This window comes from Buceros rhinoceros, unplaced genomic scaffold (genome assembly GCF_000710305.1).
Source record: "Buceros rhinoceros silvestris isolate BGI_N320 unplaced genomic scaffold, ASM71030v1 scaffold27973, whole genome shotgun sequence".
Taxonomy (NCBI): Eukaryota; Metazoa; Chordata; class Aves; order Bucerotiformes; family Bucerotidae; genus Buceros; species Buceros rhinoceros.
This window is the reverse complement of record NW_010404650.1, coordinates 19,286-43,429: the sequence shown is the minus strand read 5'-3', so window position 1 is coordinate 43,429 and position 24,144 is coordinate 19,286. Positions and strand designations below refer to the sequence as shown.

The following is a 24,144-nucleotide window of genomic DNA, read 5'->3' as shown; positions in this document are numbered from 1 at the left end:
GATTCCCTGAGAGTCTCAGGGCAGTGTCTATTCCACCGCAAACAAGTGGCTGCAACGGCGGCAATCGTTAGAAAAATAAACACCCCGAGGACTCAAAAAAAGTGGAGAAGAACAGGACACCGAAAATAGCAGCGTACTGTAGTATGAACCTGCGGGTACCTGACTTCGCTTGTTCCGCTGTACTCGGGAAGGGGTAGCAGGAATAGGATTTCAGAGGCGGGCTCTGGGAGTGCTTGAAAACAGCTGTCCTGTAAGTAAGAACGTGAGGTGGGATGGTTAAGCAGTGGAACAAAATAAGGGATCTGGTAAAAAAGATTAGTGAGTGTTCTTTATTCTGTATGAGTCTGGTATTCCTCTTCATCATGTGTTGTCTAATAACACAGGAACCAGAGGATTTTCTGTTTAGTTAATGTAAATATTTTTGAACAGGTTAAATCTATTTTAAGTTTTCCTTGGGGCAAATTTTTAAGCAAATCAGTTAAGATAAACCAATTTCCCAATAATGCAAAGCAGAATTCAGAAAATGGTAGACAACTGTGCATGGTATCACAATTTATACGCGTTGCACTGTTATGGATATTGGCAGCCCTGACATCCGTGTCACTGCATTGTCACCTGTTGCGGATTTCCTGTAGGATTTGTTACAGTGATACCTCCATAGGAATATGTTAGAGGTTTTGTACTGCGGTGATGTGTTGTAGATTAAAGATGAGTGTTTCTGAGGCTGGTAATATTAAGATGCTGGAACAGTCTCCGAGAATTTGAACCCTGATCTTCCATCAGCAAGTCATCATTTGTCCCTCCTCTTTTTTTTTTTTTTAAATGAACTTTCGTCAGAAAAGTAACTGTTGGAAAATACCAAACCTTTAACTTTACTGTTTTGATTTTGCTGACTGTAACGTAAATTCTCAATCTTTTTAAAAAATACTTCCAGGTACAAGAGTACAGAGAGGCTCTGGAAGGAATACTTATTAGAGAAAAGAACGGAATAGTGCTAATGCCTGAACTTTATGCAGTCCCTCCAGAAAAGGTATCGTGAAAACGCAGCATCCACTTCAACAGGCAAACTATAGATATCGAGAGGAATGTTGCTTTTATAGTTTTCCTGTAGCTGATAAATCTAAACCAGCAATAAAAAAAAAAAAATACTGCACATTATTTAAAAACTAAGAGACCTCTCACAGCTCCCACTAAGAAATGGTAAAATTCAGGCATCCAAATGGTCTCAGTTTTTTACTTGGGAATCTGGGTGCCTGCAGAAATATTAGAGCAGGTCTAAAGTTTAAATCCTTACGGCAAGACATGACATGTATTTAAGAAGTGCTGATGCTGGTTTAGTAACTGAAGCTCAAAGAAGATGATTGTCCTGCTTGTCCTGCAAAGTCTATCGATTGTGCTCTCTCTTCTCCAGAGATTGTACATGAAAGAAACGGATTTCAGATGGATTAGGGCTTGGGCTGGGTTTTTTTGTTTGGTTTGTTTGTTATTTCCTTTTGCCCCATCTTTGCTGTTACTCTTTACCGGATTCTGCCATTGTGAGGGAGAGATTCAGACAAGATTATGTACTCTTCCATGCTATTTGCCCTTGTATCCCTCCCTGCCACCTTCTCCTGCTCCAGACTTCTCAGCCCTTACTAAGGGTATGGGGCCTTCTGGGTTAGTCCGAGTTTGGGCAGGGAGTGTCAACAGCTGGTGTCTTGCTTGCAGATCTGAGGTGGAAACTCTGAATTGCCCTTCTAGTGGGAACGAGCGTGTAAGAGTTCAGAATTTTCTTGTGGATTTTGATATGATGATGATCTGATCTGATGAACACGCCAAATAAACAGGGTAGATTTTGCCTGTCGCTTGTAAACTTTAAATGGCTATGGTAAAGGTTTTATCTAGGATCAATAGATCTGGATACTGCAAAACCAAGGCACTTTTTCTAAATTAGTTAGAGTCTAATCTTAATTTTTCCATTGCCCGTTCTTGCTAATACGGGAAAAGTGGAATAGCCTTCATTTTTGGAATGCACCTTTACTTCAGGGAGCTACGTAGGTATCAGTGAAGTTCACGTGTCACCTTGCAAAGGGTTGGAAAGCAGACACACAGTTATCTACAAGCTGTCCAGAGGAGAGGTGGCAAAGGCACAGTAAAAAGAAAGGTGCTAGAGAAAGATGTAATTGCAAGCAGAGTCTGTTCGACCTCCCATCTTCAAAGAGCGGGGCAGTGTGTGAAAAGGAAGCAGAGTTCTTGTCCCAGAAAATATGAGGCCTTAAAAGTAAAACCCAGAGATCTCAATGTCAGTAATAATGGCAGGTTAGAAACAGCAAATTATAAACCATATTTTTTCAAATACTTCCATGTTATTGATTGTTAACAACTTTCTTGCTTATGCCTTTGGTTTGAGGTGGATGAGGAGTATGAAAATCCTCACTCAGTGGATCGTGTCCCAGTGGGAAAGTTGCCTCATCTTTGGGGCCAATCTTTGTACATCCTTAGCTGCCTGTTAGCAGAGGTAAGTGTCTCTTGTACAGTAGGTGAGCTTGTATTAAATTTTGTTTTGAGATGGCTTGAGCTTTAAGTACAATGTGGTTGGTGGGTAGAGGACAACGAGTTTTGCAGTGGAAACACGTACATGAACCATGGAGGGGTGACTGAGCCTTCAGGAGCTGCTTTTTTTTTTTTTTTGTGTATAGATATACAATTGTCTGTTTTGAATCGAGGTGAATAAGTTGTGAGATGGACTGGATATACAGTTAGGCTAGAGGACTATTTCCAGGCTGACTTGGCTATCCCAAAGCTAGAATTTTATACTGTTTCAGCTCCACTAGTCTATGCCTTACTCTATTGCATGAGGTGCCTATGGAGTTGTCCCCTGTTAGACCCGGAATTGTTAAACGAACCACTGGATGTGGACCTACATAAAAAATCAGTGGCCTGGCAAAATAGTGTTAGTTGTTGCAGGTGTGAAGTAGGAAATCTAAACATGCCAATTTTGTCAGTCATAACCATTTTCTTGTCATTTTGAAAAACGTTGCATCCATTTTTTTTTATTGGATGTACTACTTAGTGGACAGGGTATAATAAACCAGGCTTTAAGCCCTGCTTTCCTGATAAAATAGGAAAATTGGTTAAGATTTCTTCCAGATGTCATCAGAAGTCTTTTCCTGACTGTATGTTTCCTTTCTTTTTTCTTTATTTCTTGCATTTATTCTAGGGATTTCTTGCTGCGGGTGAAATTGATCCCTTAAACAGGAGATTCTCCACTGGATTTAAACCTGATGTTGTGGTACAAGGTGAGGCAGTTTTTTGAACATTTTGAGTGAACTAGATCATGTGATGGCAAAGTCCCTCTGCAGAGGAGAGAAGAAAGACGTGTAAAAAATAATCTGGATTTTTGCCTGGGACATAGATGCTTCGATGACACTGTGGAGAAGGAGGAAGGGGTTGTTTGCCTAGCTCCCCTTCTGAAGAAAAGATCAGGTTTAACAAACTTTTTAAAAAAATAATTGTTAGAACTTTAAGTCTTTTCAGGGACTGCAGAGAAGCAAACTTAATCTTGTCGTGAAAAGGAAAATCTTACCGGATTCTAGCAAGAGCAGGACTGATGGGAGACAAGTCAGTTTAGTTAGGTTAGGTTTCTGTGCAGCCCCTTTTTGGAGGAAGCAGAGAGCAGTGAGTGCTGAGGATCTCTGTCCACAGAGGCAGCCGGGTATCTTTTGGCTGCTGGAGGGAGAGGCTTCAGTAGGCAGTGCAGGAGCAGCCAAAACCTGGAAATTAAATAGAGGGCAAACAGCAGCTAATCAGGCCTTCATGGCTTTTCAAGGGCTTGTACTGCTCCGGAAAAGCCACCAGCTCCTTTGTCAGGAGCAGCCTTTGCCATTGATACTGTGACCTGAGTAGGTGCTTGTTTACCCCCTGTTGGTGTCTCTTGGGGGTGGCCTTTTGTCATCATTAGTGCCTAATTCCTAGTAGAAATAGAAGTGCTATAGCAGGAATAGAAGTGATTGCTTATTTTTAGTGTTCTTAGATGAGTATTTATAATACAAAGAAAAATACTGAATTACTAGTCCCAAACCAATGAGCCAACTAATATGGGAAAAGGCTCAAGCATGTCAAGAGGTGGGATCATTGCCTGGATTGTAAATTCCTCTGATTTGGGGACTTTTTTGGGAGCCATTTTATGGCCGCTGTAACATTTATTGCTGTACGAGTAGCAGTGCCTGTTCCATGTTGACTCAGCTGTGTTGTTACAGGGTGCTCCGTACGTAGGGTGCTCCGTACGTAGGGTGCTCCGTACGTAGGGTGCTCCGTACGTAGGGTGCTCCGTACGGTGAGTTATAGGGTATTAAAGCCGCAAAGATTTTCTGGTCGTGTTCCCTATTGTTTTATGGAGCAAAAGCTAATCTGCCACAAGAGACTGCATGATACAAAGTAGTGGTAGTGAAAGAAATCAGAAGAAACCGATAAGGCCCTAAGGAACTTGGTCTAACCTTAGAGCTGACCCTGCTCTGACCACGTGGCTGGAGCACAGACCTTCCAACTCGAATTACCCTGTGGTACAAAGCGGGCAAGCTCCGTACGTAGGGTGCTCCGTACGTAGGGTGCTCCGTACGTAGGGTGCTCCGTACGTAGGGTGCTCCGTACGTAGGGTGCTCCGTACGTAGGGTGCTCCGTACAGTGAGTTATAGGGTATTAAAGCCGCAAAGATTTTCTGGTCGTGTTCCCTATTGTTTTATGGAGCAAAAGCTAATCTGCCACAAGAGACTGCATGATACAAAGTAGTGGTAGTGAAAGAAATCAGAAGAAACCGATAAGGCCCTAAGGAACTTGGTCTAACCTTAGAGCTGACCCTGCTCTGACCACGTGGCTGGAGCACAGACCTTCCAACTCGAATTACCCTGTGGTCCAAAGCGGGCAAGAACAGCAAGACCTGTTCAGAGAGCACAGAACCAAAATCTGATGCTTTTTTGCAATCCTTTTTGATCTCATAAATTAAGAAAGAAGTGAGGACTTCGTGCCTTTTTAGTTGACTAGTTGAGAGGTGACAGTAGAGACCGTCAGTTAAAAAGAGCAGATCATTGATTCTTACTAGTGTTTTCGTGTTCTGTTCTGCAGTAACTGTTTTGGCAGAATCTAATCAAATTAAGAATCTCTTGCAAGACCATGGAGTCAATGTTCAGAGCATTGCCGATATCCATCCGCTCAGAGTGCAGCCAGCCCGCATCCTGAGTAACCTCTACACCATGTTGGGTAGGTATGTGAACGTGGAAGCCTCTCTCTACAGCTGTGCAAGGTTTTTTTTGTAAGGGTATGGTTTTGGTTTTTTGTTTTTCTTGCTCCACACTGTCTCAATTTCTTTGATTTTAATTTATTTAATTTAAATAAATTTGATTAAAAAATATGTTAATAGCTTAATAAAATTAGAACTTCTTGCCTAAATAAGGGACTCCCAACAGGAAAAAAAGAATTTCTTATTAGAAAAGGTGGCCAAAATGCAAGTTTCCCTGTGCTCTTGTAGTTAGGCAAGAACTGACTCTTTTTTTTTGTCCCACAGGAACTACTTCCTCAATGAAACTGGCTTTAGAAATAATTCCTGGAAAAACCCAGAAAAAACCAATTCTTTTTCAGAAGTCAGAGTACTTGTGGTTTAAGTCTGGAAACTGGGCAGTGCGACTGCCATTCCCCCGGCAGGCAGCCTAGGAAGTTTTCTGCGTCACGTCAGGGAAGCTGTGCTACTATCAGAGCATCTTTGGGCTGACAGGTTCTTGCTAACGTTCCTTCCCACCCTACGCTGAGCTGAGCTGCTGAAGCTCTCTGTCTCTGTTGCAAACCAACAAGCCTTTAGGGCTTTTCTGAACAGAGGGCTTGAAATGTGTTCCAGTTCCTCAGCAGTGGCCCTAGAGGTCTGTTTTTCCCAGAGCCTGGTGAATGGATTAAATAAATGCCCCGAAACTCCTCCTGGTTCTTGTTTTTGAAAATCTGTAGCTGCCTGTCTTTTGATAATCCTTGCTGGAATGAATGGGGTCTTGGTGGAAAAATTATTACATATTTGTAACAGAACTTAGGTTTACTACTTCAGTCATGCCAGCAATTCGTGACTCAAAATTGTGGGTGTTACTCCAAAGTAAAAATGGGTCGGCACTGACAGATTCCTTTGCAGTGTGGACAAGGGGAGCTGTATTGTGTTTCTCGGTCCATCTGGAGCGTGTTTTCCCTGGCGATTTGGTTACACATAATGCTGAGGGAGAGTATGAGGCTGTTCAGGGGATGGACTGGGGAGGTTTTTTCTTGTGGTGGTGGCTTTTGTTGGGTTGGTTGGTTGGTTTGTTTTAACAGGAAGGTTTTTGGAAGCATCCAAAGTAATGAGGCCTTCGGATAAGTCTTAGGAAGTGTGCCCTCTACATGGAGCTGCAATTGCTGCTTTCGGGAAAGAATCTCTCTCTTTATCACAAAGAACTTTTTACAGATGAAACATTTGCAGGGCTTTGCTGAAGCTTGCGTTTATTTCACAATAATTAATAATCATTTCTTTCACTGGGTGTCGGATGAGTAGGATGACTTGACACATTGTTTTTAACATTCTTTGGGAATGTTCACAGTCGTGTTTTTCCAGGCGCGTGTTTGGTTGGCTCCTATTCCTTGTCAGACAGATTCAAGTCGGCTTCTGGTTGTCAGAGCAAAGGATGCAGTGTGGATCATTTTTAATAAGCTCTACTGAGGAAAGTGGAGCTTATTAGCCTGATGAAAAGAATGAAAATCTATCTTTGTTTTTGGATGTACTTTGTATTTGGATTTAGCCTTCTGTTGGACAATAATTTTTAAGGTTCTACCGTGACAGCACTGCATTTTCTGTTGTATGTTGATGGCCTTCTTTTAGAAAGGTCATACCTCCTCCTGTACTTTTTGGTGGGGAAGCTTTGGGTGCTGAGCAATGACCGTAATTAAAAAACCCAATCCCATGGTCAGTAAGGCCAAAATTTTTATTTTTAATCAGGCCTTTGAAGAACTCTAGCTATTATGTTGGTGGTCGCTACAAAATGGACCAGTCTGTAGCATCTCACTCTGTATCTGTCTTCTGCCTTGCTGATATCAGCGAAGTAGATCTTGTCTACAATGGTTGTCACAGAAAACCACACAGGAAATGTTCAGTGAGAAGTTTTTTTTCTTTTTCTTTACAGGCCGGAACAAGAACATGAAATTAAGTGGACGGCCACACCGACATATTGGAGTGTTAGGCACCTCCAAGCTGTACGTGATTAGAAATCAAATATTTGCATTTACCCCTCAGGTGAGCATGTAAAGCCAGCAGGGAAATCACTGCTGACTGAACGGCTAATCATTAGCGAAGCACTTTGCTTTTCGTGCTGTCGCTCTACTTTAGGTAGAGCAGGGCTGACAAAGCAGATGTGCTTTGCCTTCTGGGGTTTCTAAGAGCGTTGGATGAACACCATAGAGGTGCTGATAAAACTCTCTCCTGGCATACAGAGTCTGGCTTCAGAGAGCACAGCAAATCAATAGTACAAAGTTGTCACTGATCTCTGCCCGAACCAACATTCTAGTTAATAGTTTCTCCAGAAATAGGTCACTTAATATATCTTCCTACTGATTGTTTTGATGGAAAATTTAGTTGCACGTAAGCGTGCTAACCCCCAAGAGACCAAGATGTAATCTTTTCATTGTATCGTCGAAAAGGTCAATAGTGCCGAGAAAGCGATGCTCCTTCTTTGTTTTCCCTTTAGTGCCTTTTCAGTGCAGCTGGAAGCTTGGATCCTTCTGGAATTAATGGCTCTTATTTATACATTTAATGAAAAACAATACATTTATATGCGTATATTTTTTCTAGCAGTTGGTAAAGAGGTCACCTACTCCAAACATGTGCAACTGGAGCAGATTAAAGAATGCTTACACTCTCCTAAATAGATGTTTGACTAGTGTAATCTTTGAAGTCCAGCGGAAGACATTCAGTGGACTTCAGAGATGGCAGTGCTTCATAATGTCCAAACAGCAACAGAATTACTGCAAAAAAGTGGATCCCTCCCCATTCTTCCCCATGTCAATTGATCACAAGCAGGTTTATAACAGATCATTTGTTGTGTTGTTAGCCCACACCAATTTTTACTTTTGCAAATGAGGGAAATATTCCTTAGAATCGTGACATGTTTTCAAAATATCTCTTGTCCACACCTTACTCTGTATGTAGGAACCAATATTATAGGTGAAATCTTGACAGCTGTGGACGTACTTATTAGTATATTCCAAAATGGCATTTATCTTTGCATTAGCAACACGGTGACCTTTCCTGCTAATTCTGTGTTTGACTAAAACCTCCATAACATTTTCTGTTACACTTGGTAGCCAGACATTTGCCCCTGACTTTGTTTTGGAAGGAGGACAGGGTGGAAATTAATGTTTAATTTCACCTTCCCAACATTAGCAGTGAGCTCATCTGTGTTGATCTTGACTAACGTCCATAAATTTTGTGGTTTTGTAGTTTGAATTTCATTCTGTTCTCTAATGAAAACATTGATTAGGTGTGGGGCAAAGGCTGACCCCGTTTAGATACCCTCTCATCCTGAAAAAATGGTTAATAACTACCTTTCGAGGACAATTTTTCAAGCTCCTCAGATGTTTTTTCTTCAGCTCACTAGTGTGAAAACATGCAAAAGTTGAGAGATGTCAGCCGCTTTCTCATACGTACCGTGCAGTTGCTCCCAAAGAAGGAAATTTGACTCGTTTGCTGAGTCATGGGTTTGATATGACCCTTTGGCCATCTTGCTTTATCGTTTTGTAATTATCGTGGCAGTCTCAAATTAGCTCTGTTTTCCTGTGCTTTCCAGCAGTGAAATTGGCTTGCCTGCTCTATGTTATCCTGGCTCATCCTTTCTAAAGACAGGCGGTGTGTTTGCTTCTCTCTGGACTTCTGAGACTTGTTCTTCCTGAATTATCCAAGCTAATTGCTAGTGCCTCAGGGATTGGTTTGGCTAGTTCCTTAAGAACTGTGAAGTCATTTCTCAGGACTTTGCCATCTTGAATTGATGTGCTCACTCCTCCTCAAGGCTTACATGCTTCCTTAACTTTTGTTGTGGCTGCTTTGACATACTTTCCATTGTCTGACCAGCTTTTTTGGTTTCCAGTTCCTGAGGCAGCCGTAAAAGTCTCTGACTGTTCTCTGTAGTGGGAACATCACGCTTCACCATCGTACATTTCACGTACCTTTTTTCCACAGTAACTGCCAGCTTTTCTGTATTCTGCTTGACTTTCAGATTGCTCCCAAGAGACAGACATACAGTTAGTAGTTCCCAGTCCCCATCGTGCACTTAAGCCTAAGCCTATTTGTTGTTTTTGTCGTGATGGTTAGCTTTTCCTTCCATGTTGAGGGTGCCTCCTTCTTCCAGATCACAGATGACCGTAACTCATTATTGGGAAGATTCTACTTCATGGGTGTGATTGTCTACTTTTTATTCGTATGACTTACTGCTTTCATGCTCAGCCTACAAGTGTAAGAAAATGGACTCTGCACAAACATGAATTTCGTTTTCACAGTTGCAGGCCTTGTTGGGTTGGTTGATGCAGTCTGTGTTGTGGTCAAGAATAGCTCATGTGACGTTTGTAAATGATTTAAGAAAGGAAATGGACAAAAATAAGGAGAGCACTGACACCTACTCATGTACTGTATTTCTCTGTTCTCTAGTTTACAGACCAGCATCACTTCTATCTGGCTCTAGACAATCAAATGATTGTGGAGATGCTCAAGATAGAGCTGGCTTACCTCACTTCTTGCTGGAGGATGACAGGGAGACCAACGCTGACATTTCCTATCACCCACACAATGCTTGGTAAGCCTCATTTTCTTTGTTTCAAGCAGAGATTACTGCAGGAGAGTAGGATGGAAGTTGGTTTGAGAGGAGACGGATGGCACGACTGTTTCAACATCTGAGTTCTGGCATGAGTGATACAGTTTGAGTCTCGAGTGTATGCTGAATGTCGATTACATGGTAATATTTCCTGTCGATTCTACTCCCTTTTTATATCCTTGCATCTCCCCATCATCTCCTTACTATTTCTATCCAAAGAAGTTTGATAGAAATCCCTTTGAAACTTGAGTGGGTTGGGTTTTGTCTTGAGAATTCCCTTTAAAACTTGTCTTGGGGTTGTGGTTTGTTTGCTTGCTTGTTTGGGTTTTGGTTTTGGGGTTTTTTTTAATAAGCAAGTATTGATAGAAGTTATGGGTTCTGTTTTAAAATTGTTTGATTTACTCTGTAGAGAAGACCCAGTAACCCACTTTATCCACATAAAAACTTAAGGATGTCTTGGTAAGCTTCAGCTATTCCATTGTTCTTTTCTAGTTGATGATGGTACTGACATTCATCCAGCAGTTCTTGCCACCATAAGAAAATTAGAGGATGGTTATTTTGGAGGTGCAAGGTAATTATTGTCTCTATGATTTTTTTTTTTTAATTAAATCCTATACAAGCCTCAGTTTTGAAGTTGTGATAGTTCACACACCCTGTACGAGGACCCTGCAAAAGCTTCAGCTTTAATTGTTACGTGGCAGTCAGATATAGCTGGCCTTCAGATGCAGTGGAAAAGATCTATCTCCCAAGAGGTGTACCATCTCCACTGCCATTAAAGGATAAGGAACACCGAATATCAGACCTCGGGAAGCGCAGAAACGTGGTCAAGTCTGGGCTTCTGTTTTTAAGAAGTAATTATCTTACACAGTTATTGAGCACGTTTTAAATATGAATTGTATGTACTGTTCCATCCTCCTATATATAAAAGCAATTTAATGTGAGGCTGCAGTACCTCCCTATTCTCTTTCTGCTTGCCCACCCTCAGTTAGTATCTTCTTCTGACAATCAGATGTGCTTTCTGTTTTTCAGCAGCGCCACAGTTCTGTGAACAGATACTGCTGTTCATGGGAACTTCTCAGCTCCAGTTTCTCATGCATTATCCCTGGAGTTCAGGTCTTTGTTCAGGGTCTCTCTTCATACACACATACAGCACCCTGCATAATTAGGCTTTGAGTTAGGTCCTACCTAGGCATTACCTTTACCCAGTTAAGTCCAATTGGTAGCTAAAGCAGTCAGTACCCAGCTGGATCTGCAACTATTGTTTTGCATTTTTTTTTCTCAGTATTGGTATCTGCTGCTTTGTAGTTACCAGCAGGTAACATAAATTTTCAGGGAGCTGTCGAAAGCTCAGTGAGCATTAAGCAGTGTCCAAGTGGTGGATATTAATGGTCTTTGGCATGTGTTCCTGTTTGCAGAGTGAAGATAGGCAAGCTATCAGAATTCCTTACCACCTCTTTTCATACATATCTGAGCTTCCTGGATCCAGACTGTGATGTAAAACTGTTTGATGACCATAATGAAGGCCGTAGTAGTCCTGACAGTGAAGACGGAAGCTATCCAGTGGATTTCTGTGAAAGAGGTAGTGTTTTCTTCACTTCATATTTTTCTCTGTCGAGTTCTATCGCAGAGCCTGGGTTTACCTGCAGTGCAGAGTCTATTTTGTGCACAGTTGATAGTCGTTCAGATTTCTCATGCATCAGTCTGAGGACAGTACCTACATGACTTAATTTGGAGAAGGAATCTGTGCATATTCTCCCTGCGTTCATAGTATGGCATTGACCAATAACTGCTGCCGTAAAGCTGAGTCTGAAGAGGCAGCAGATGGGGGGCGGGTGTGGAAGAGGCTGGAGGGAGGAGGAGACTGTGAGGAGGCATAGACCAGAGCTTGTGTGGAAGAGCCAAGAGAATCATAGTGGCATTTAGGTTGAAATAGACCTTTAAGAACATCCACTCCAACTGTGATCTGTGGAAGGATGAAAACCTTTTTTCTTTCTTTCAAAGAGAAAACCAGCTTCTTTTCAAAGGGTCAAAAACGGATTAATTTCTTTCCTTTACAATATGTTTGGCTTAAAAATGTCTTGCTTATAATATTCTTGCATTTTTGTGTGTCCTTCTATTAAGCAAGAATAGAATGGTGTGTTTGAAAAAGAAAGCACTGATAAAATATGATTTTAGCTTTAATAGACCTTTTCTTTTATGTATGTCACACTAGAAAGCCAGGATGAGCTGGATCAGTATATAAATGAAGTCCTGCAGAGTACAGCACTGAAGTCATGCCTCCCTCCAATTTCAAAGACGGTGAATCAACCACCCATGCTTAGCGCAAACAATTCCACGGAAGAGATACTGTCAATAATGGCCAAGACAAAGGGCCTGGAGGTTCCAGGTATTTCTCCCTATTATTTATTTAGTGATAATAATAGAAAACCATGTTTTGGGTGCTACAAGGAATAAGTTCAAGTGTTTCAAAATTCTGCCATTTGAGAAGAACTAGTGGCACAACTGTGTTACAGTTATGAGGAACTGAGTCTGAAGCTGTTGCTGTCATGTTCCCACAGTATCCCATGTCTTGGTGTATACGTAGATAACCTGCTATGAAATGTAACGTTTAATCAAAATAATGTTACGGAAAGTGCTACAGCCTCTCAGTGGGGTAGTGTTGTAGTGAAGTCAAGTCAGTAATTAATTTTTTTTGTCTTTGTTTATACAAAAGCAGACAAAATGTACTTTATATTTTAAGAAGGTTGTGGTGAAATATTTCAATGCCAGAAAAACCTAAGTATGTGCACGAACTTTCTGAATTTGTAAGAATAAACAGAGTAGAGAGGGAGGACAGTATTCCTAATTATGCTACATTACTAGTAAACTGAGTGGAGGATTTACACCAAAAAAATGCTTTGACTGAATTTATATTACATTCAAACATATGCATTTTTTTTATATGTAGATATTTAGTAATCAATGCCCTGGTTAAGGAAAGGCTTCCTTTAATGTCAGTGTAAATTAGTAACTTCCAAGCTTTTTTGTTAGTCTTTTCTCCAGTCTTTCACGTGCCACATTGTCTGACCCTCTACTGGATTCAGCACAGGAGGTTAACAGAGTATTAGCCTGCGTTTAGCATTATCATTTTATTTCTGATATCCTACCCGTTAGACCATTTTCTCCACATACTTACTGTTTAAAACACTTAGCGGGGTCAGGTTGTCGGGCTGTAGGATTTTGGGGGCGTGGGCTGTCGTAACAGTTATCTGTCGAGCACGTAGCAGCTGAGCCTCTGACATGCTGATCTCGGAAGCTCTAGGAGCAAGCCTGCGAGGAGATAAGGTTCAGAACGTGAGCTTGTCTCTGAGTTCCGTGCACAGCCTCTCAGAAGCATTGCCTCTATATTTTAACTCTCAGAGGTATTTCTGGTTTTTTTACCTAGTATAATTGCCTCAGGTAGGTGTTTTCAACTTTCATTCATTTTTCTTCTTCTTTTTTTCCTGGTGGCTTTGCTTTCCAGCTGTGTCTATGTCTCTTCCCACTAAAGTTCTGAACACGCATCGGAAGTCTCTGAATCTTGTTGATAACCCCCATTTCTTTGAGACAAAGGTAAGCGGTGGGAATCTGTGTGCTGGTTTTGGTTTTAGGATGCAATACTGTGGCCCTGCCTGTGTTTCCCAGCCAAACCCTACGCTAGTTCTCATTTGCCTTCACGCAGACAAGTCGTTCTGCCTGGGGCACTGCATAGCTACTCCCTTGTTTAGGAATTTATTTTTTTGACTGAGTGAAGGGTTTTTTGCTTAAACAGACATTATCAAGTGAAAACCTTTTAATTGTGTGCGCAAACCAGAAAATAATATAATAGGTGCTTATTTCTAAAGGCCAAAGGTTAAGTCGTTGTCTTTAGTTCTAAGCGAACATACAAAGGGAAGGATGGGATGTTCAAGGCCTTTAGAGAAGTTCTCCAAGAAATGCTACTTATAGTCATGTGTGGGCAGCAGAGGAGTGTGTGAAAGGGGAGTGGCACTCCAAGGCACGAAGGTGGAATTGTGCTGGGCACTTGTTTTGTCTTAGTATATGTGACCAGCTACTGAGAATGGTTACAGAAGGTTGTATCCAGCCTCCAGAAGGATTCTGATCTACAGGCTCCGTTTGCAGAAATTGTATTTTAGGACCATATGAATCGCTGAATGGCTTATTAAACAAAACTCCCCTTCATCCAAGAGCTCACCACAGGATTACATCATCTTAGTAGTTAACACATTAGTTTCATAAGCTTGGAAAATTTAATCTGTATTCGTAAAGCACCACCTATATATAGATTAGAGGTAGAACTCAGAAAGCTCTAAATTATTTCAACTAAAAAAAGATAGTATCCTTCGGCCTGTTTTTTTTTACAAATAACGTCAAATGACAGGAGGAGCATGCAAATAATTGGGTTTCCTTCATTGACAAAACATTTCTTTGTATTGTCCAAAAAATGGCTTTCCTTTTTGACTGAAACAAAACTAGAGACGCGGTTCTATTCTAGATGTTGTGTTTTCAGAGATTAGACTCCTTTTCATGCCTGGAGAGGTCTGGCGAGAACTGTGTGGTGTGTCTGCATTTCAAGTGCGGAGTTATGTCTGTTGTGTTGTTTAATAGGAAGTTACAGTTTGAATTTGATGTGCCACTTTTTTAAAAGATTTTTTTCTTTGATTTTTTCATCCATCTTTGTTATCAGGACCGTGGAAATGTTTTGCACTTACCTAAAGACGCTCGTGGTGATTTGGATTGCAGGAAGCTTGTTGAGCAGCTGAAGGAATGTCCAACACTGCATGATCAAGCAGATATCTTGTATATCTTGCATATACTAAAGTGAGTTGTCCGAGTATAAACTTCAGCACCTTTAAGTCTGGTCAGCTATCTGATTATTCTTGTGCAAAAGCTTTCCACTGTTCCAGGGTGTGTTTCGAGGGGAGAGGTTAAAATACTTTGTGCTTTAACAACCATATGTTCAGCTAGCTTGATCACATAAATAATGTGGATTTAAAAAAAAGCTTGTGCAAATTGTGGAGTTGATTGACACGCAGTTGTGAATACACAGAGGATCTGAGGCTCTCGAGTGAAATGCACAAATTCTTTCCATGAATGAGAACACACTTGCTGTGTTTGTGGCACTCTGTTAAGATCATGGTGTCATTTTCATACAAAAGAAGCGAAGCGGACGGAAACTTCATGTTGTTGTTTTCTGACTAAAAGCAAAATGCCATTTTAATGAATAGTCGCTGTTTTCCCTCTAACCCCTCTGCATGTTAAAGTGCACCACTGGCTAAAACTCGGTCCTCTTCAAAACGTTCTTGGGGAGTCTAACCCCAACTGCTGGAGTTAGTAAACAGCTGCTATTTAAGTAGGTTTGATGGCAACAAGATGCAAATACAAACCAATGGAATCGTTTTCTGGAGTGTGAGGTTGGGATTTTTTTCCTGTGCAGGAGCAAGTTATCTTTGGGTACAAAGACAAGCATGTGTTAATCACAGGTGTTCCTCCGTACTGCTACAAATATTTTTATTTATTTTAGTCTTTCTCTTGTGAGAACCTCTTCTTTCGATCTTCTCGTCTTCCCAAGCAAAATGTTTAGTAGTGTCTTTAAAGAGCAAATATCACTTTGTTGTTTAACACCCGTCATTTCCTGTTCTGGACTTGTTTCCCTGTGGGAGTCTCTCCCTTGTGCAGGGAGGTGGACTTCTGGTGGACTCTGTTCTTCCAGCACAAGTTGAAAGGTCTTTCTCTGAGGCTTCAAAACATTATCAAAGAGAAGCCATAATGCAGTGAGTTTTAAAACCTGGAGGGGAGCAGATACCTTTGCTATTTCAGTAATTACCACTAAGCAGCGTGGAAACTTAGTTAATGGCTAAGAAAGAGCCAGGGCAAAAAACTTAGGAGTCTCCTGAGGTATCTGAAAAATGGGTTCAGTCTTCAGCAATACTGAACATGTTGCTGAATTCCACTCTGAAAAAGCACCACATGGAGCATTCCTCCAGAAAACCACCTGCGTGCATGCTCAACTAAAAGTCTCTTGGGAAATCCTTTGGGTAGTTGCTTTGAAGTCACAGGCTAAGTGAGTGCTCAAGTTAATACGAAAGTTCCTGGCATCGAGAGGATTTTGCCCACATATAACCCTCTCTGGCGAAGGCCCGCGTGCTCCATGTTCTGCTTAGTTCCATCACCAAAATGAGCAATGCGAGCAGTACGGGGCTGCTCGTTGTGTGGTAAGGTTAAGCAGTTGCAGCATTTTGTCTGATGACGATTACCTTCTGTATCTTTTCTGCAGAGGTGCTGACTGGGACACGGAGCTGGATGGACAGTGTGGTGTCACTGTTCATAGCCTACTCAACGAGCTGTACAGAACGGCAGGCCTCAATCAAGAATGGGGCTTAATCCGCTATATTTCCGGTATACTCAAAAAGAGGGTGGAAGTCCTGGCTGAGGTATGAAATATAAGTGGTGCTGGTTCAGTCTCCTGCCTGGAAACAAAGACAAAACTAACCAGTTTGCTGGCGGGGCTTGCGCTTGCCCTTACTTCACAACGGACATAGTGCAGCGTTTTTCACTAAACATTGATTGCTTTTCTGATCTAAAATCTTGTTACGACATCTTTACCTTTCATCTGTACCACGAACCATGCTAATGTTGACACGGACTAAAAACGTCACGTTGTAAATGATTTTGAAGGTTTCGTTTCATCAGAGAAGCTTAATTATGTGCTTTGAAAGCTGTAGTTGTCATTGGTAATTGTCTATCGCCATTGTGACGGCATGAAGAGTTTAGGAGCACCCGTATGTCGATGTGCTAGTGATGGTGCAAAGAACATGTTCTGCCGATTTCCGTCCACTTGGGCAGACAGTGTGTGCCACATGCATGGATGTGGGTGTTCAGAGGCATTAAAATATCTGGGGCTATTACATGGTAACGAGAAAGATCCACTGTAAGGGTACAGATTTGATTTTGAGCATTACGAATCTGCGTTCTTCTGAAGTACCCTGAAGTATTGGTTTAATTCCCTGCTTACCCCTGCGTATTTCTGAAGAGCTCTTTCTCTAATTCCTGGCCATTTTCAAAGCTTTGACTGTCACACTTAGTGACACATAGTGACCCTGTTTTAGTGACAGCCCTATCTGCAGAGACCAATTTCTGATAATCACCCTGCATGGTACTTCATTAAGTGCATAACCTTTTCCATCCTTCAAGACACGACGGAGGAGCAGCACAGGTACGCTTACAGAAAGCCGCATATGTTAAAATGAAAAGATACTGACAAAGAACCGGGGAGGAAGAGGGTAGAGATGGTCTGGTTTGTGCCACATTAGGGGAGGGAAAATAGACTCTTCAAAACTGGAGGAACATTGCTCTGTGAAGTCTTTGATTCAGGATATTAAAACAGGTAAACTGAACATCCACTTTTAAAGGAGGCTGATAGAAAAGAGCAAGCGCTGTGGTAGCGGGGAAAGCACCTTTTCCAGAATGTATCAGGGTGCCTAATTCAAGAATGTGACACAATATGTTCAGTGTTTGTTTTAAGAGATGTATTAGTACATGGAATTTTTTTTAGCTAATACTGCCAAGTTTTTCATTGATTAAAAACGGGTTTTATCTTAAATAAAGAACAAATGTTTATCTTACGATAAAGGATAAAGTCCTTTATTGATCTGCCAGCCCCACTGGAGATCGCTAATTATGCTGCTGATTTCCCTGAACAGGGAAGCAGGCTTTCAGCCTGGGTGGACTCTCATAGCCCTGCTGGCCTGAGGGGATCTTTGGCAACTAGTTAACAGCATTCTGCTGGATCTACGTGCCTGGTAATTCATAGAAATGCACTTAAATATTGCTAAAGAAATGCTTCATTTCAGGGAATTAGAAGCTGTGTTGCTTCTACGTGACTCAGAGAAAGGTCTCTTGCTTTCTGTCCCGTTATGATAGGCATGCACAGACCTTCTGTCACACCACAAACAACTTACAGTGGGCCTGCCACCAGAACCCCGCGAGAAAATCATTACTGCGTAAGTTGGAGCTCTGCCTCAGTTACAGAATTAGCCTGCCCTTCATCTTCCTGCTGGTACCGTTCTACTGCTACTATCTTGCTTTAAATCTTCACCTTCAGAAGGAATTGCAGCCACCCAAGCCGAATCATAGACACCTTTGTGGTGCAAAGATGTTTCTGGGTGACTTGGTTCCAGTGCTTGTTCAAGAGGTTAATAGCAGGTGCCTGAGTCGCTGCTAACTGTGGCTTACCTTCCTGCAGCCCACTGCCACCTGAAGAGCTCGTAGATCTTATTTATGAAGCCAGTGGCCAAGACATCAGTATTGCAGTCCTGACACAGGTATGCAGCTCGTGTGAGAAGGGGTCGTTCAGCTGTGCCCAGTATGGCACCAGTGTTTGCTCTCTGGGAAAAGCTGGGAAAGCCGAGAGGACCCGCTCTGAATGGGTGCCCTTATGGATTTGTCCTTGCAGGAGATAATTATGTACTTGGCAATGTACGTCCGCTCACAGCCTAGTCTTTTTGTGGAGATGCTCAGGCTCCGCGTTGGCCTGATAATTCAGGTGATGGCCACTGAGCTGGCTCGAAGTCTGAAATGCTCAGGTAAGAAAAATTTTATCATAAGGCATTGTTTCTATTTAATCTCAGTGGTTTGTTGTTCATTTATGTGTGTTAAATGCTTTTATTAACTTCTTCATTCAGCATGCAGAGTTACAAACTTGGAAAAGAACTTTGCTTTATTAATTTTTTTTTTAATTTTTCCGTCCTTAATGAGGGATTCCTGTCCCCCACTCCTCCAGTTACTCAAACTGAAGTGGATATTAAATACTTAAAGTCCCCTGACTTTCAGTAAGTGTTTGAGATCCAGGTCATCACATTGCACATGTGTGCGTATTTAGGGACCCGACGCCACTAACGTCAATGAGAATTGGGACCCTAGGTGTCTCCTGAATACTTGAGCATTACTTGATTCATCGTCCTGGTAGCTTTTATTCAAAGTATCTTTAGATCTTTCTCCTTTTACGTATAAGCCTTCTCCTCTTGAATGTGCTTAGTTGAAAAATATTTGCTGGTTAAATTTCAGCTAGTGATATGTTACTTTGCCAGGAGGCCAGTAAAATAAAACTCTTACAGGCCCCCAAGATGTTGCATATGCCCTACAAAACCCAAGAACTAAGTAGCAAACAAGTGGTGTAAGGCAAAACCATTTTAAAACTCATTTTGGAACAGAAAAGTGAAACTAGAGGGAAATCATAACTGAAGAGAGATCTGAAAAGTCCCTGAAGGATTTTCCCCATTGAAAGGTGTCAGAAGTCTAAGAAGGAGCAGTCGTTAGAAGTAATCAAATTAATGTGACAAATATATAGTCAAATGCTGACACGTAAAAGCATGGTCTGGACTGTATTTTTGTGGCTCAGCTCTCGTTACCATTTCTTATGTCCTAGCACACCCTAAAGGGCGATAACCCTAAAGGGGGAAATATTTTCTGGTCTCCCCAGTTTTCTCCCTCATGAGGTGAAGGAGAGGTCCCTGGTAGCTGGCTAGATGGACCCCACTTCAGATGCTGCCGCTGCTCTCTAATTTGAGTGGCCAGCCTCCACTGGAGGGTAGCAGGTTTCTCCCTTAGAAGCTGACAAAAGGAGTGAAGTAATTTTCTGGGATAATTCTGCTTCTGTGTGAAGAACACACAGAAAGCCCCGTTTGCCCCAAACCTGTAGCTGAACAGCAGAAGCTGCTCTGTTTGCAGTGCAAGGCCTGTCTGTCCTGGATTCCCTTTGCGAATTCCTTAGCCTTAAGTGCCTGCCCCAGCATCGCTGCTGCCTTCTCCTTGTTCTCCTGTGGGAGACTTGTCTGTGCACACGTGTGCTCCTGTGTACGTATGTGCTTTTTTCTCTCTCTCTTCCTTCCAAGCATGGTCCTGTAATCAACTAAAGCACCAGTGTTCCACATGCACGCAGTTCTTTATGGAATAACTCTGGCTCCGCAGTTGAGATTTACATGTCATCTGTTGCTGGGAGGTGGCTGTTCCAAGTGATCTTGCTCTACAAAGGAGCAACCGCTTTCTCATCATCAGCCTCACTGAGATTTCTCACAAACTGCAGCATAAAATTCACTAATGCGAAGTGTTATTTCCATGCAGTGTTTGATGTTTAGTCCTGAAATGTATTGTCTTTGAAATGTGACTCTACGTATTAATTTTCTTAAAGGAAACGTTGGCAACAAAGGTAAATGTGACTGAACTTAATTCATCAGCAATTTACTTGAGAAAAAACCTATAAAACCACCTATAGTGATTTTTTTTAATCTTTTTTTTATCTAGGTGAAGAAGCTTCAGAGAGTTTGATGAATCTAAGCCCCTTTGATATGAAAAATCTCCTACACCATATTCTCAGTGGAAAGGAGTTTGGAGTAGAAAGAAGCCGTAAGTTGCCCACTTAGTACTCATATGTGTTAAGTGAGAATTGTGAAAATAATCTTAGACTGTCTTATAAGTAAGAACCTACTCCTTTGGCACATGAAATAGAGGTAAAGGTAATGTATGAATCATGAGAGGCCAGTACCTGTGTATGCCTGCCAAGAAATAAACAAAACAAATACCCTGGAAGCTGTCCTGCACTGGAGTAAGGTTCTATCAAGTTTTCATTGATACGGAGGCAAACTTCAAAAATGAAGAAACTTTATTTGACCAGAATGAAAACCATAAAAAGGTCCTATCTGACTTGCCTTCAAGGACTTCCTGACTGGCACATCAGCTGTCTTCTGGGTCTTTCTTGGGCTCCCACAGGCTCGCTGCAACTCAGACATCTTTTAAAACGATGATTGCTCAGTGTCTTGTAAAACCAGGCCCCGGTATCCAAGAATGGATCGAGCCCCTTACTCGATACGATCAGGTTTGAAGTATCGGTGTGGTTTGAAAGGATGCTGTCACCCAAGAGCATTGTACGCTTCTGAAAGGATATGTGTTTTTCTTTGAACTTCTAGATAAAGTTTCATCTGTTTTTTCTATTGCTAGAAGTTTTTAAATGTCCATTTGCTTCTTTTAGTGCGACCTGTAGATTCCTCTTCATCTAGCCCTGCAATTTCTATCCATGAAATGGGACATTCTGGAGCAACCAAAACAGAAAGAAGTGGTATTACTAAATTGAAGAGTGAGATGAAGCAGGTGAGGGTTTTCTGTCCAGTTTTCAGGCCGGGCTGGATGGGGCTTTGAGCAGTCGGGTCTAGTAGCAGATGGCCCTGCCAGTAGTGTGATCTGTAAGGGCTGCTTCCAGTGCAAACCATTCTATGTTAGAAACCCATTCTTTAGAGACTGGCTTAACAAGCAAGTCTGTTTCGTTTAATCTGAGGCCATTTCTGTAAGTTTCTAAGGAAGTACTTGATATTTTCCTTTCATTGCGTGTAACAGATCTGCTCAGTAAGCCTGCAGCAAGGAGTGGCATGCTCTTGACATGGAGCATTTGATGGTTAGAAGACCAGTTAATCATCCTTGACAGGACACAGTCAGACAGGGAAGCACAGGCCCTGTGGAACGCGCAGTGTCTGTCTCATGAGACCCGGTTGCCAGTTTCGAGCCATGATGCTGCCTGAGCATCGTCACGCCTGAGCCACGTGTTATGGCTGATGCTTCCAACCAGCTTTGAAGTGACTTTGGGGGTTCAGTCTGAGCAGGGCTTGCAGTCCTACAGCAGGTGTCTGACTTCAGGGCCTTCCCAGGAAGGAAGAAGGACTAGGCACTAGGTGGCAGCATTATTTTGTTTCAAATACAGAGGTGGCCCTGAGCTCAAACACTTGGACCCTTGCTGAGGTTGGAAATGTTTTCCTGCGTTGCTTTTACATTAGATGGACACTTGGTATTTGGCACAGAGGATAAGTTGGCTGCTTTTATTTTTGTTCCCCCCACCTGGACATTCATGCTGCTTCCTGCCACATCTCAGTGCATTCTCTGAATAATTCACTAGATAGTAATTAGGTGTCATTTTGGTGGAAGGGCAAGGGATGGGGATCGACTTTGTGTTACAAGGAAAATTTCAAGTGCTTATACTAACGTCTCTTTGCGCCAGAGCTCGGGAGTTGACCAACAGCTACCCTCTTGTTTGCTGCCATTGTTTCTTGAGTCTGAGCGTCAAGCTTTTGTCTGGGTCTGAACCATTAACACTTAATTAGGAGGCATGGCTTGAGCTGGACGGTTACAGAAAAGTGCTGTAAGTCTGAGGTGCTGCATCCATGTTTCAGCAAAATTTTTGCCTTGCAGCTGTTTGTTTCGTGCTGCCCACCCAGCTGTCAGCCCGCAGGCTTTCCGCAGCAGGATACCTTCTCGAGCAAAGAGAAGCTGCTGACGTTGCGGTGGGGGATTGCAGTGTGGGGAATTGAAGTTTGCACGCTTCTCAAACTGGGGTGGTTTGTGTTGGCCGTGCTTGCAGCTCCGTAGATGGCGTGGGCAGCCTGTGGCTGCCAAACAGGCTCCTGGCATGGCAGGGTTTGGCTTATGGTGACCCTGGGAATGAGCAGCAACTCAGGAGGCCAGGGCCTGTTGCAGTTTTCCCCCGAGAACCTGAGTTTATTCAATGTTTCTTGTCTTTGCACGGGTGGGTTGCTGAACCTCGTTTGCATCCTGTTCTGTCATGGCTGTCTGTCTGACGTGTTGGCGTCTGTTTTTGTTTTCTAGTTCTTTCATGAGAGCCACTCCATGTCCAGCAGCATGTTCGCTTCCATGGTAAAACACTGTCTGCAGCTCTGCACCTGCCCTTCACCCTGTGTGTGTGTGTGTGTGTGCGTGTGCAAGAGTCTTAGCTCTAGACACCTCCTATGACTTCTCCTCCTGCAGAAAAACTTGTTTTCAGACCCTACTTCTTCGTCTTGTTCATCTTGCTTGGGAACCAATTCTTATTAGTACTCTCTTAATAGAAGTTGAGTCTCACATTTAGATCCACTTAGTTCATCTGAAGCTTAAGCTTTGTAGCAGATAAAGCACTACAGCAGATTTAGCTACTTGACAGTGGATTATGTTACAGGTGTCATCAGTATTTCAAAGTCGTGTAATGTCGATAAATGCTGGCAGTCCCTGGACAGTAATGACCCCAGAATAGCTTCAGGTTGCTGAGGCAGGGGGGTTTACGGGCCTGGGTGTTTCCTCAGGCAGTCATCCTCTTTCAAAGCAGAGGGCTGTGGCTGCTCTTACACTCTCACTGTTAAGAAGGAAGATAATTGTTTAACTACTTCACTAACAGAAGCCTCAACAATTTAAGTCTGGGTCTCCAAATTTGTCGTGAAGAGATGGAAAGTTTGCAGCTCTGCATGAGCTTTGAGCTGGCGGTTGTGATTTGTGTTTCTCCACGTCTGTGGACTTGCTGTCAATGGCACATCTCTCAAGTGTCCTAAATACTCAGTCGCAGAGCACCACTAGCCCAGTGGCCTGGCCTGACAACTGCCGGGTTCTGTGGCCTCTGCCTTCCCACACACCAGGGCAGAAAGGCAGGCTTTAACTGTGCGTGTTTGGTTCAAGGACACACATTTTTGCTTCTGAACTGCCTGAGCAGCCAGATTAATTATTACATGCAGGTGGATTTCTATACTTGGGCACCGACCCCCCTGCTGACCTCCTGCATCCCCTAGCTCTGCTCAACAGGGTGGAAGAAGTTCTGTCTGTCTTGGTCAGTGTGAAGTGGAAACGAATAGCAAGTATCAGAACATCAAGGGAACCGCAGCTATGCCTCGCTGACACCAGCGGGAGTGGAAATGTTTTTGGTTTTGTTTGCCAGTCTTTTTGCAGAGCTTGTCTGCGTAGGATCAGTGAGCCTACCCTTTGCAAACATACAGGTTTTGGCCTTATTTTCCTCCTTCCCCAGTACTTTGCTCAGTCAGTTTCTTACTCAGAGGTGATGGGATTTGAGATGGGGCTGTCAGTGTAATCATTTCCGGGCTGAAAGTAATGGCTGTGCAGAAAGGAACAAGGAGACAGAGGATGCCCCGGTCTCTGGGAGTGCAAAGAGTAGGTGGACTGCATGTGTGGAAATGGGAACAAGAATTTGGTGGTACTGCCACTTCTCTGAGCCCAAAGTCTGGGTCTGACCTACCTGCAAATCCCACCATCTTGCACGCCAGTGACACTACCCCGGCAGCCAGCTCACGTTTGTTAAAATATCCATGCCCTGCAGTGCTGAACTAAGCAGTGAAGTTTGCTGGGTTTTGCCTTGTTGAACTGCTTGCCTGTTTTGTTACGAAATGATTGAAGTAGTCCTGGAGAAGCAAAGCTTCTTGTCAAGGGGAGAGAAAGGGATCGGTCCTGCTCCGTCATCTTGTATGAC

At 42.6% G+C, this 24,144-nt stretch overlaps 1 protein-coding gene across 1 annotated transcript in view; it reads left to right on the top strand.

Moving 5' to 3' along the window:
• PHKA2 (phosphorylase kinase, alpha 2 (liver)) overlaps positions 1 to 24,144 on the top strand; it is a 36,823-nt gene that overhangs the window by 8,574 nt on the left and 4,105 nt on the right. The window contains exons 10-27 of the mRNA XM_010133463.1: positions 935 to 1,030; positions 2,390 to 2,497; positions 3,200 to 3,278; positions 5,101 to 5,235; positions 7,164 to 7,273; positions 9,677 to 9,821; positions 10,332 to 10,410; positions 11,255 to 11,418; positions 12,052 to 12,225; positions 13,342 to 13,430; positions 14,545 to 14,678; positions 16,135 to 16,291; positions 17,781 to 17,860; positions 18,103 to 18,181; positions 18,313 to 18,442; positions 20,160 to 20,261; positions 20,884 to 21,002; positions 22,506 to 22,553. Of these exons, the coding sequence (XP_010131765.1) occupies positions 935 to 1,030; positions 2,390 to 2,497; positions 3,200 to 3,278; positions 5,101 to 5,235; positions 7,164 to 7,273; positions 9,677 to 9,821; positions 10,332 to 10,410; positions 11,255 to 11,418; positions 12,052 to 12,225; positions 13,342 to 13,430; positions 14,545 to 14,678; positions 16,135 to 16,291; positions 17,781 to 17,860; positions 18,103 to 18,181; positions 18,313 to 18,442; positions 20,160 to 20,261; positions 20,884 to 21,002; positions 22,506 to 22,553 (2,028 nt within the window). The remainder of the gene's footprint in view (positions 1 to 934; positions 1,031 to 2,389; positions 2,498 to 3,199; positions 3,279 to 5,100; positions 5,236 to 7,163; positions 7,274 to 9,676; positions 9,822 to 10,331; positions 10,411 to 11,254; positions 11,419 to 12,051; positions 12,226 to 13,341; positions 13,431 to 14,544; positions 14,679 to 16,134; positions 16,292 to 17,780; positions 17,861 to 18,102; positions 18,182 to 18,312; positions 18,443 to 20,159; positions 20,262 to 20,883; positions 21,003 to 22,505; positions 22,554 to 24,144) is intronic.